At 36.3% G+C, this 13,776-nt stretch overlaps 1 protein-coding gene across 11 annotated transcripts in view; it reads left to right on the top strand.

Annotated features, from left to right (window-relative positions):
* TANC2 (tetratricopeptide repeat, ankyrin repeat and coiled-coil containing 2) overlaps window positions 1–13,776 on the top strand; it is a 361,357-nt gene that overhangs the window by 223,107 nt on the left and 124,474 nt on the right. For all 11 annotated transcript variants that reach the window (XM_042916896.1, XM_042916899.1, XM_042916900.1 and 8 more), the window contains one exon: window positions 4,714–4,977. In XM_042916896.1, the coding sequence (XP_042772830.1) occupies window positions 4,714–4,977 (264 nt within the window). The remainder of the gene's footprint in view (window positions 1–4,713; window positions 4,978–13,776) is intronic.

A 13,776-nucleotide genomic window follows, 5' to 3' on the forward strand; every position in this document is an offset into this window, starting at 1 on the left:
TAGAAATTATAATTATACAATAATGCCATGGAATCCATAATAATCTCATTGGGGAAGGTGCAATATTATGTTTGGTGGCAAAATGGTTAGGAACTATTGGGCTGTTTATGACTGAAAGTCTGAATATATGAAATTAATTTTTAATTAAAGTGAGTAGTTTAGATTAGATACCAAAATAATGTAATAACTTAATATGACTTGAACATTGGCTTTTTTTTAAACGTTTATTTATTTCTTTTGAGAGAGAGAGAGAGTGTGGAGAAGGTGCAGAGAGAGAGAAGGGAGAGAATCCCAAGCAGGCTTTGCGCTGTTAGCACAGAGCCCTATGCAGGGGCTCAAACCCATGGAACTGTGAGATCATGACCTGAGCCAAAATCACGAGTTGGATTCTTAACCAACTAAGCCACCCAGATGCCCCCTTTGGATTAGCTACAAGAACATGTGGCCCATAGTTTCCAACATTTTCATCAGTGAGACTTCCTTAGCACAGATTCCTCAGAGCCTGAGACAAAAGGTTATGTGCTAACACTATATTAAGGGAGTATAAACCAAGGAAACAAGTGAATGAAAGGGGAGTAAGGCAAAGAAGAAACAAATATAAGAAAAGGAATTACAGAGCTGGCAGAGGTGATTGCTTTATTCAACTGAAATCTTCAGAGAGACCATACAATTCCTAACTATGGAAGGGGGAATTACAAGGGGCTATTACTGCTAGTTCCTGTCTCACATTGGTGTGTTAGCCCTCCTAGGGCATTGTTTCCCCTACTTTACTATTGCACAAATCCAGTAGCCCTACTGCATCTCATGTCTCAGCAACAACCAGGAAGTCCAGGGACAGAGGAGAGAGTCTATTCAGCATTACACAAGACATTGATTGACTTGTGCTCATGATTATCATAAATGACTAGCAGTAGCCACTATAGCCAACCCTTCAGTCTGAAGCAGGATGTTAATAACAGGGACCCAGCTCCAACCCATGGGAATAGTTCACACCATCACTAGAGCCAATGTAGCTAGACAGTGGCAGGTAAGTATATCTAGAGTGGCAAATCCAGTAAAGTTCAACCCTTACATCACATAGATCCAGTAATACTCTCTTTGGCATCTGTTCTCACCTGGGAACACGATATTGTGAAACTCTGCATTCTTTTCTGAGAGGAGAGATCTAAATCCAATTCTTCAAGAAGATGACCAGTGCAGTCTCCCAAAAAGACTTAGAAAGGGTTAGTAAATGAAGAGTAAGTCCCTGCTGCTCCTGCTGGTCCTGGATTCCATAATGTATGCTCCTTATCTCCCTCCTTCACCCATTTCAGAGCAAAGAATATCAAAATAGATTTCAGAACAAACAATGATTACCTATCAAGGAAGGTCATTTCATAATGATAAATGGATCGTTTTGTCAGGAAGAAGTAACAGTCCTAAATGTTTATGCACCGAATAACAAAGCTTCAAAGTGGCAGAAATCCGCAAATGTAGAGATTTTAACTCATCTCTCAGTGGTTGAAAGAACAATTAGGAAATCCATTAGCATGTAGATGACTTTAAACAGTTCCATTAACCAACTTGACTTAATTATTTTTTATACGACAGTCCGCTTAACAATAGCATAGTTCAGATGCTTTTTAGGTATACACAGAAGATTCACCAAGACACCAATATTCTGGTCCATAAAACAAGTCTCAGTAAATTTAAATGGACACAAACCATTACGGTATTCTCTGACCACAATGTGTTTACACTGGAAACCAGTAATAGAAAAATATCAGGAGGAGTGCCTGGGTGGCTCAGTCAGTTGGGTCTCCAACTGTTGGTTTTAGCTTGGGTCATGATCTCACAGTTCATGGGATTGAGCCCCTCATCAGGCTCCATGCTATCAGCACAGATACTCTCTCTTTCCTGTCTTTCCTCTCTCTCTGCCTCTTCCCCCCATTCATGTGTACTCTCTCTCTCTCTCAAAATAAATGTATAAACATTAAAAAGAGAGAGAGAGAGAGAGAAGGGGCACCTGGGTGGCACAGTTGGTTAAGCATCCAACATTAGTTCAGGTCATGATCTCCCAATTCATGGGTTCGAGCCCTGCATCAGGCTCTTTGTGCATAGCCCAGAGCCTGGAGCCTGCTTCAGATTCTGTCTCCCTCTCTCTCTACCCTTCCCTGCTCACTCTCTCTCACTCTCTCAAAAATAAATACTAAAAAAAATTTTTTTAAAGAAAAATATCAGGAAATTTCACAAATGCTTAGAAATTAAACAACATATTTCTAAATAATACTTGGGTCAAAAAAAATCACATTGGAGGGGCGCCTGGATGACTCAGTCAGTTAAGAGTCGACTTTGGCTCAGGTCATGATCTCGCAGTTTGTGGGTTCGAGCCCTGCATCAGTCTCTGTGCTGACAGCTCAGAGCCTGGAGCTGCTTCAGATTCTGTGTCTCCCTCTCTCTCTGCCCCTCCCCCACTCATGCTCTGTCTGTCTCTCTCAAAAATAAATAATAAAACATTTAAAAAAATTTTTTTTAATCACATTGGAATTTAGAAATATTTTTAAATGAAAAATAGTGAAAACAAAAACCTCAAAATTTTTAGAATGCAGCTAAACAAGTGCCTAGAAGGAAATTTATAGCATTAGATGCTTATTTTAGAAAAGAGAAATTTATTTCATTAGTGAACTAAACTTCTTAAGAAACAACAACAACAAAAAAAAGAAATTCAAATCAAAGTAAGCAAAGTAGGAAATAATAAAGAGCAGAAATCAATAAAATAGGAAAAGAGAAAATTAATGAAACTGAAAGCTGGTTCTTTGAGAAAATCACATTAATAACCCCCTAGCCATATTAACCAGGAGAAAAAGAAGATACAAATTGCCAAAATCAGGAATGCGAGAGTCTATCATTATAGACCCACAGACATTAAAAGGATAAGGGAATGTCATGAGCAACTTTATGCCAATAAATTTGACAGTTTAGATGACATGGACAAATTCCTTGAAATAACAAATGACCAGAGCTCATTCGAGAAGAAAGAGATAACTTGAATAACTTCATAGCTGTTAAATATAAATTGAATTTGTTGTTTAACACTTTCCTGCAAGGGAAAGATGCCCTGACAGGTAAATTCTATCAAATATTTAAGGAAGAAATTATACCATTTCTACACAAACCGCTCCAAGAAGTTGAAGTGAAAGGAACACTTTATGAGGCCAATGTTACCTCAACACCAAACCAGACAAAGACATTACATAAAAAGTAAACTACAGACCAGCATGTGTCATGAACAAGATATGAAAGTCCTTAACAAAATTCTAACAAATTGAGTCCAACCTTATATAAAAGATAACAGGGACATTATATTAAAAAGGACCTGTCATGACTAGGCAGGGATGGGGGAGCATTGTCATCTGTCAGAAGCGTAACGATGACTGCCCTCTCTGATGGAGTTGACAGGGAGATATTGCCATGGAACTGGGCTCTCTTGGTATCAGTGAGGATACCAAGACCACTTGGCAGCACTTAATTCTCAGATGTATTATTGTAAAGAGCAAAAAGGCTGGAAGGCAACCATTTGTTAGCTCATCTTTTACCTTTGTTACTACAAAATCCAGAACTCCCATTTAAATTTCCACAGAGAAAACCTCACAAAGAGGCATCATGGAAATTACCTTAAAAACTTAAGTCTCTTCTTTTAATAATAGGTACATTGAAGATGTAAGAAGAGAATATGAACTAACATTAAAAATTCTCCAGGGATGGGGCACCTGGGTGGCTCAGTTGGTTGAGCATTCAGCTCTTGATTTTGGCTCAAGTCATGATCTTATAGTTTGTGAGATTGAGCCCCCATAGCGCTGACAGCGTGGAGCCTGCTTGGGATTCTGTCTCCCTCTCTCTCTACCCTTCCCCTGCTCACTCTCTCTCAAAAATAAACACTTTTAAAAAATAAATAAAAATAAAAATAAATTCTCCTAGAATGGCCTGTTTTACTCTTATAATTATTGCTAAGATTTTTATAATCTAGATTTTATTGTTGTTAACCATTGCATTTCAAGGCTTAATGAAAATGTTTCTGTTTATAAGTCCTGTTTATAATTAATGGTAAGACTAGATAAAATTCTAGATTTTTGTTTTTGTTTGATTTCATTAAGGGACATCTAGGGTTAGAGCTACAGAGGGTAGCTGTACAAGAAAGCCCTGTACTGTTTCCTTATTTGGACAGATTATTTCTCCTATGTTAGCATCTGCTTAAGACCTCTTATTTTTTTCTAATTCATTATTACATATGAAAGGAAGTAAATTTAAATGAGGGAGAGGAAAATGTGGGATAAAAAGAGTATAAAGATCTTTTTGAGAACTGTGGGGCTTTCCAGCAATCCATGAAAATTCTTTAAATTCCCTTTTTGATGAAATTCTGAAATTTTTCACATTCATAGGTCCTAGTTTTAGATCTTTTAGCATTGATATACGAATTTGTTTAGTTCCATTCAGAGAGAGTTGTTAAAGTAAATGTATGAGAGATGTGAGACAGAATATGTAAGAGATCGTTATATTTTGGTTTCGATTATTTAAACTTCATGGTGGAGATGAAATGATCATCAGCAACTTTTAAAAAAATATTACTACTGCTCTTATTATCTAGTCACGAATTTGGATAATAATGAACAAATTAATCTCTAGGTTTATGGGTGTTTTGTTTTTTTTTTTAACTTGTTTTACTCTCTTTTTTAGCTACATTGACAAGCTATTCTGAAAACGTGGAACGCACAAAATATGTTGGGGAAAGCAGTAAAGAATTAGGATCTGGAGGAAACCTGAAACCTTGGCAGTCTCAAAAATCCAGTATGGATTCGTGTTTGTATCGAGTAGATGAAAACATGACGGCTTCCACCTATAGTCTGAATAAGATCCCTGAGAGGAATTTGGAAACTGTTCTATCGCAGTCAGTACAGTCTATTCCTCTGTATCTTATGCCACGGCCAAATTCAGTAGCAGGTAAGAGTTTTTAAAAATTGACCATTTTACTGGCGTGTATACTGAAATGAAAGTAAATTCTGCTTTAACAGAATTTTCTATTCATCTTCTTTGACTGTTCTTTTGTGTAGCTAATAGGCATGTGGATATCTTTTTGAACCTGGGGGAAGGCTCATGCTCAAGTGGTGATTCTGCTCCCAAAATGTGTAAAAACACTCACAAAATCATAAGTAAAACCTGTAAAGTGTATGGTTGAATTTCTAAAAGTATTTTTTTCATATCTGAAGTCTTTGAAAAGATTTCAGTCTGTGGTTTTTAAAAACAGTAGTTTAAAAAAACACATTAAATTGAAGAGTATTTCAGTAGAATTTATATTATTAGAAATCATCATCCATAGTTTGAAGGAGAGGCAGGCAGGCAAGAATTTTAGCTTCCCAGCCCATGAGCTCAACATTTCCACCATATCCATCCTATCGTAGAAGAATCACCAGGTACCTACAAGTGCTAAAGAAGAACTCAGACACTACTAGCAGGCTCAGTCAGAAAGTCATAAAGGAATGTCAAGGGATGCCTGGGTGCCTCAATCGGTTAAGCATCTGACTCTTGATCTTAGCTCAGGTCATGATCTCAGTCATGAGAGTGAGCCCTGCATGCGTAGAGTCCGCTTAAGATTCCTCCCTCTGCTCCTGCGCCTCGCACGTGCATGCGCTCACTATCTCTCTCTCTCTCTCTCTCTCTCTCTCTCTCTCTCTCTCTCTCTGTCTCTCTAAATAAATAAATAGATAGATAAATAAATAAATAAATAAATAAATAAAAGTTTTTTAAATAAAGTAAAAAAAAAAAAAAAAAGAGAATAAGTCAGACCAGGAGCTTTTGCAGATAGTTGGGCAGTCGGGCATTTTCAAAATGCAGCATCATCTACCCTTTGTCCCTAATACGAAATCATAGTCGTGATTGTCTTTCTTACTTGCTCGATGAATGCCTAAAAGGTTTATCTCACTGACACAAAATAATAAAATACCTATTATAGTTAAGAGCTCTTATTTCCCAGGTGTAATGATTTATGTTATGCAGATAATAGTGTGATGCTTCTTGCCTTTTTGTACTTTTCTAAAACATTACTCTTTGTTCTGTCCTCTGGGAGACCATCAGCATCAGTCATCACATGTGATTATGTGGTGATGGCTCATCTGGAAGATCAGTAAGTGTAGACAATTTAATATGTATTTTTCAAGATTATTCATTTTTACATAGTAGCAAAAAACTTTTCCCTCCTAGGTTCTTTGGAATATGTTGGTCCCCAGGGATGATGTCATATTATACTTTAGAATGCTGTAACTTAGAAAGGGCCAGGCAAATTCAGTCTTTCCAGGAGAGAAACATATAAACCCTTGCTTACATAAAATTGGGGAAATATAGCTACCAACCTTAATGGTACATCCCAATTTATTTAACTAAGCTACAGTGATTTCTAAGAAAGTTCTGGCTCTGTTATTTGAGAAGGGCATTGAGCATTTAGTAGAAGACAGAAATATAAGCTTCTCTTGTCCTCTCTTTACTGGAGAAATTATAAAATACTTTGCCCTTTTTTTTTTTTTACATTTTAAATTGTATTTAATTTTATTTATTTTTTTAATATGAAATTTATTGTCAAATTGGTTTCCATACAACACCCAGTGCTCATCCCAACAGGTGCCCTCCTCAATGCCCATCACCCACTTTGCCCTTCTTGAGCATAAATATCTGTAGATTTATTATTTTACCCTATGCAGATACTAGTGTGTACAAAGAGTTGTCCAGGACTAATTAGCCAGATATAATTCTTCCCTCTAAGGTTTTCTAACACTACTGCTTTCTAGAAATCAGCACAAGGCAGCTTTCAGAAGTATCAGTGAGTCACAAATTATTTCTCTAATACATGTAGGAGAAATTAACTGTTAAGTTCTATCACAGAGAATAGAACCCAGTTTTCTATACCAGGTATTTTAATCACCAGGTTAAAAAAAAGTTTGCCATTTGAAATGTTTTTTTTTTTTTTTAAAAAAACTTCACAAAGCAAGCAAGAGTAGTAGGCGAAGAGTACACTCTTTCATTTACATGGATTGTAAGATTCTTGTTTATTTAGAATTTTATCTTGTAAGAACTGATATCCTAGTTACTTAATAAAATCTTTTAAGTTATGTTCAATTTTCAGGGAATTGTCATCTAATTTATGAATTTTGATGGCTTCTAAACTACCTCTCGTGATATATTTTTTGCTAACTGCCATTTACAAACTTTACCGCTTATAAGCATCAATATATTTGTGGCTACACTTAGACTTAAAGAAAGTTATTGCATATTCTTTGGGACACTGACTTCAGCAAATATTAAGATAAGAATTTTATGGAGAATTACAGGATAGAATTCTAATTGACAACCATTGTTGTGTTTGTAAAATAGTCAGCGTCAAATTTACAGTAATTTTGGTATATTTATAAATAATACAGTAATTTATAAAGTATCACACAGAGGAGGGAAGCATCTGAGTGCAAAGGGAAAGGGTAGAGAGGAATAGAAGACATCACAGAGAAGGACAAATAAGAAGTCACAGAAAAAAGAGGAAGGAGTTACTAAGAAGTTAAAGAAGTTGGCACGTTATTTCAGCATGACCAAACCATGGGATACAGTGAAGAAATAGTAGAAAATGATGTTGAAGGGGATACCAAGGAGCTTATATGCTCTGATGATAAATGTTAGGTTTATTTTGTTGCTAGTCAGGAGTATAAGCAGGAGCTATACTATCAAATATGCTGTTTAGAAAATGGCTGAATAGCCATCTGTATAGGATGGACTGAAGGAGGAGAGCCAGGAGTTAGAGAAGATAGTTCTTTAAAAGCTTGTGGTATTATGCAGTATTATAGGGAGTGAATCATCAGGTATCAGTAGAGTTGAGAAAATGGTTTAGGAGAGTTTGTTCTTTTTTGCCTTAAAAAATAGCATTTATTAGATTTTTTTTTAATATAGAGAAATAACAAGGAAGAAAACAAAACAAAAATGAGCCATAATTTCCTTTCCCAGTGGTTCCTGCTGACATATTCTAGAAATTAAAAAAAATCATGTGTGTTACATAATAAATATGCAAATCAAATAAAAATTCAAATTCAAGCAAAAAAATACAAAAGAAAAAGGAAAAGCCTTCCCTTTCCACCTAGTTCCCTTCTCCAATGATAAAGTGATTAAGGTAAGTATGGGCAATCTGTAGCATTAAGTCTTAAGCTTAGTTTTCTGAATATAAATTTGGATGTTCCTACACCTTTAAATTAAAATTCTAAGATATGAAAAATAAAAACTACTGTCTTTTATTGTTTTCAAAATGTGAACCACTACTGCATGTTTATTTTTTAAGCCCTTTGTAGTTGGAAGGAAGTGGAGAACCTTGTGGATTTGCGGTTGCATGGCAGAAATTATCAGAGAGTAGGATGTCTCTGGTCATCCTGGATGTCTTAAAAGGAGACTGGCTGTGAATTAGAGGGATGTGGGAAGCAGGAAATGTTCACTTGCAGCAGCTGTCCTCAGGGCTTTGTGTGAAAATGAGGAGTCTTCAAGGAATTATAAGCAGCAGAAGTCAGTTACAATATAAACTCTCACCATCTACTTGTTAATGTTTGGAGCTGCACATTTTCCTAAGAAAAGGATCTTAAGAATCAGGTAAATGCAAAATCGGAATCATGGGGGATTTGGATGAATCCAATCAGAAGCTTAATGAGGATTTTATAAAGAGGAAGAAATGGGCTTTTCAGCAGTCAGAGTGTTGGCTTTATGAATCAAGGGCATAAGGACAGCAGAGTGGCTTCTTGCCCAGGCTGTAGCAGACAACGTCATCCAGATCCCTGCTCAGGTCAGCCAGAATGATAATCGTGCTACTAAAACCTGTTTGCACTAGTAACACCTGATCTAAGAAGAAACAATTCAGACGGGTTTTATACTCAATATAGAGTTGCCTCTGGAATGTTTTGTACCAAATGTCTGCTGGATTTTTTTTTTCTGCCCACTTATTTAAGTTATTTTGACTTCAAAAAAGTATGTCAGTTAAATGTTCTATAAATGAGTCAACTGTTCCAATCCTATGAAGTCTCAAAAAAAAAAAATATATATATATATGCTCCCTTTTTCCACTTCCCTCTTGGACCTTTAATGACATAGAGTTTACTTAGAGATAGATTTTACATAGAAGTTTACTTTTTAAAAACATTTTCTTTTCACATAAAACTTTTTAAGTAGATTTGTTTTTCCTCTTTCTTCAGTTCACTTCGACTTACCTAATTATCTCCTATGCTTGTATCCGGAAAGTGTTCATTAAATATAGTATTAACTTAACTTGATGAAATTATCTCAAAAAAATTGGCCAGCACAGTTTCACAGTAAGAGTACCACTATGAGGTGGGGATATGTGTGTCCCTATAGATCTGTCATTGGTATTTGTATGTGATGATGATGTGCAAGGCATCGTTGCTATAGCCACCTGCTTCATCCTTAGCTTTCAAATAACCCCATAAGACACAACCTAATTTTTTATTCATTGATCATTTAAATGTAGTCAAACACAAAGTGTATATTAAATACAATTATTCAGTTATTAGGCAAGCATTTATTGAGCATGCATGTGCCAGGCACTATTTGAAACACTTGAGAATCATCAATAAACAAAACAGAAATTCCCCCCTCATGGACCTTACATTCTAGCCAGGGCAAATAAAATAATCTTAATAAGTAAGTAATTTATATAGCATGGTAGAAAGCGATATGTACTTTAGAAAAAAATAGAAGAGGGATCAGAAGGAAGGAAGGAAGGAAAGGAGGGAGGGAGGGAGGAAGGAAGGTTGGTTATATGAACATCATTGGAGCTGAGCATATTATCATAGTGATGTCCGTTAAGCATTAAACAGAGCAATGAAGAGGGTGAGGACAGAGCCAGATATATCTAAATCTACGTAGGACCAGGCTGGAATTCAGTTCTATATTAAGCATTATGTGCACGGTACTCTGATTTACTCTGAGGGGATAGGGTTATCAAAGATGAATCAGACATTACTTTCTCACCCTCAAGAACCTACTATAATAAGGGAAGACAGCCATGTAAGCAAGTTGCTGAATAACATAGGTCCTAACTAGCAATATACGTATGTGGTTGCTAAAGGGGAGAAGCAATTAATTTTTTTTTTTTTTTAATTTAAAAATACTTTTTTTTTTTTTTATTTTTTAATATATGAAATTTACTGTCAAATTGGTTTCCATACAACACCCAGTGCTCATCCCAAAAGGTGCCCTCCTCAATACCCATCACCCACCCTGCCCTCCCTCCCACCCTGCCCTCCCTCCCACCCCCCATCAACCCTCAGTTTGTTCTCAGTTTTTAACAGTCTCTTATGCTTTGGCTCTCTCCCACTCTAGCCTCTTTTTTTTTTTTTTTTTTTTTTTTTTTTTTTTCCTTCCCCTCCCCCATGGGTTTCTGTTATGTTTCTCAGGATCCACATAAGAGTGAAACCATATGGTATCTGTCTTTCTCTGTATGGCTTATTTCACTTAGCATCACACTCTCCAGTTCCATCCATGTTGCTACAAAAGGCCATATTTCATTTTTTCTCATTGCCACGTAGTATTCCATTGTGTATATAAACCACAATTTCTTTATCCATTCATCAGTTGATGGACATTTAGGCTCTTTCCATAATTTGGCTATTGTTGAGAGTGCCGCTATAAACATTGGGGTACAGGTGCCCCTATGGAAGCAATTAATTTTGACTAGAGGATCTGTCAGGGAAGCAGAGAAAATATAGCCTTAGCAAATTTTGTGACAAAGATTGAGATGTTTGACAAACTAAGACGAAGACTTTCTCTCAGAAAGTGGCTTGCAAATAGAAGTTTCAAGAGATTATGAGGGAGAGTAAATGTGTACAACTAGCAGAACACAGAGCCCCAGCAAACAGAATCTCAGGTCTCCTGCCTCAGCTTTCCAATATTTATCTCATATTCCTTTAAATAATGGGCAAGAATTTTGAAAATGATTAAGCAGTGAGAAATAGAATAAGACTAAGGAGAATTATGATTTAATAAAGAAGAAAGGCTGTGAAAAAAGATATTGGAATATTTGATAAAGAAAATTGTTATAGATTCAGGTATCAACAAAAAAAGATTTTAATTGCTAACATAAGAAAAAGAACAAATGTTTTAATAGATGTAAGTAACACTAAATAAAATGTATTTGCAATCCTGATTAAAACAATAGTTCCCTATCGGCTGATTTCAAATCTGTGCCCTGAATCAGGGCTTCAGAGCTATAGCCCTTAATACCAAAGATCACTGCTTTTCCTTAGTTCACTGTTTGCCTATGAGTATTTGGATTCGTGAAGGAATGAACTGTTCATTCAGTGACTGTAGTATTTGTCTTTTTCCCCTAATGTCATCTGGCTGAAAGTGAGACATGTGCTCATTCCAAAACATATTTATGACATTTCTTGATCTTGTGAAATAAAGCAGTAGAACAATTGATGTCCATTTTCCTAGGAATTGTGATGGTGAAGATTAGTTTAGCAAAACTTGTTAAGTTCACATTAACCATTTATATTTAACAAATGTTGCCAGCAGCTCTTTGAATAGAAAGCTGACACTGTGAAAACTAGGCTGTGGCTAAAAGGACCTGCCAGATCTTTCCATTAAAGACAAATGAAAATGGATTATCTAACTGTTGCTCAAATCTGTACTCAAAGTATAGAGCTCCCTTTAAAAGAGTCATAGAGGGGCGCCTGGGTGGCTCAGTCGGTTGAGCGTCCGACTTCAGCTCAGGTCACGATCTCGTGGTCCGTGAGTTCGAGCCCCGTGTCGGGCTCTGGGCTGATGGCTCAGAGCCTGGAGCCTGCTTCCGATTCTGTGTCTCCTTCTCTCTCTGCCCCTCCCCCGTTCATGCTCTGTCTCTCTCTGTCTCAAAAATAAATAAACGTAAAAAAAAATTAAAAAAAAAATGTTTAAAAGAGTCATAGATGAACATAATATAGAAAAAAGAAAGACCCTGGGATTTTTTTTCTTAACACAGCTTTTTGCTCCACTCCATGTTGTATATTTCTCTATCATTCTGCCCACTGTTAATGAAATAAATGTCTTTTTATTAAAATGTATCAAACCATGTTAGTGTGTTGGCATGTAGAACCATTTTAATAAGAGAACCTTGCTTTAAAATTATATAATGTGCCATCAAATATTGCCAAAATGGTAATTCAAAACTTAACACTCATCCACCTGTTAAGGTTTTGTTTGCATTGTGTTTTAATGTGAGTAAAAGATTCTCATTGTCACTGATACTTCTTTCATATTACTCTTCAGTTTATCAGCTTTAGAAAGTAACTTTACATATTTTTTCTTACTAAAAAAAATTACAAATTTGGGGCTTTTATTTGTTCTTTTGTTTCTTACTGTGGAAAATATTTGAAGCTTAGAGATTTATTAGCCTGCAATGACAGGCCTCTTCACTTTGCATACAAGGTCTTTATTATTGCCCAAGTTTGATTACTTATCTCTGAAGCCATAAAAAACAGAGTTAAGGGAAAGTGACAAAGATAAAGAAGGGATGAAAACTAAGATTCTTAAGAGAGAATTAAATCTGTTTAGCTTTAAAGAGGGAGAGATGGTACAATGCAAATAGCACTCACTGGATTGACGGGCCAGATAACTGGTTTTGAGGCCAGACTCTGCCATAAATGAGTGATTCACTGTAGACAAGTCACTCTACTGTCTCCTAATATATAAAATGAGGGGATTTAACTAATTTAGGGTCAAAACACTTTGTATATAAAGACCATCTAGTAAATATTTTAGACTTTGCAGGCCAAAATGGCCTCTCTGGCAACTACTCAACTCTGTTGTAAATGAATACTTGATGAATAGGCAAGGCTGTGTTCCAATAAAACTTTATTTACAAAAATAGGCAGGAGGCCAGAATTCATCTACAGGCCTTAGTTTGCTGACCTCCGGACCAGATGACCTTTAAGATTCCTCTCACATCTTCATTCTGTGATGCTGCTTTATTATCAACATACATATCTGAAAGGATTGCTTCTCCATTATTTTCTATTCTGTACCAGTTGGGGCTAGCCAGGAGGCAGGAACCACAGTTATTTTAACAGAAAATTCGATATATAAAGAATGGTAGACTATGTTTAAATGAACTGGAAAGGTAAAAAGAGAACACAGAGGTAGTATGGGTTTGGCAACTGCCGGAAGCAGCTACCACCTCTGAGCCTGTGGAACAAGAGGAGGGTGGGATTGTTAAACTATAGAAACTTGGAAGAAAGGCCCCACAAAGCTGAAACTCCGATCTCTGTGAAAGGAGCCCTGCTCAGCTGATGCTAATATTTCTGAGCTCCAAGGAGAGCTCTATGGGAATGGGACCTCTGAGGGTTCCCCCCCTTGAGGGGTGGTGGGAGATATCTACACATATGAAGAACCAAACAAAACAGACTTTGATTAAAGCAGGAGAGACACTATTAAACTTCAGAAAGAACTAATTCACAGAACCACATTAGAGTACCAGTGGGAATGGTGTAAGTCATCGTCCCCAGTGTTTTTAAATGAAAAATCATGTAGTTATCTTTCCTGGATATTTTTAATTTCAGAACGCAGAGATCAAGATTATCTCTTATTCCTCTGTTACTCTCCCAGTGGGAACAGTATAAGAGTCATCGTCTCCAGTGTTTTTAAATAAAAGATTAAATAGTTATCTATTCTGGATAGTTTTAATTTCAGAATGCGGAAATCAAGATTATCTCTTATTCCTCTGAGACTCTC

This window comes from Panthera leo, chromosome E1 (genome assembly GCF_018350215.1).
Source record: "Panthera leo isolate Ple1 chromosome E1, P.leo_Ple1_pat1.1, whole genome shotgun sequence".
In the NCBI taxonomy this organism is placed as follows: Eukaryota; Metazoa; Chordata; class Mammalia; order Carnivora; family Felidae; genus Panthera; species Panthera leo.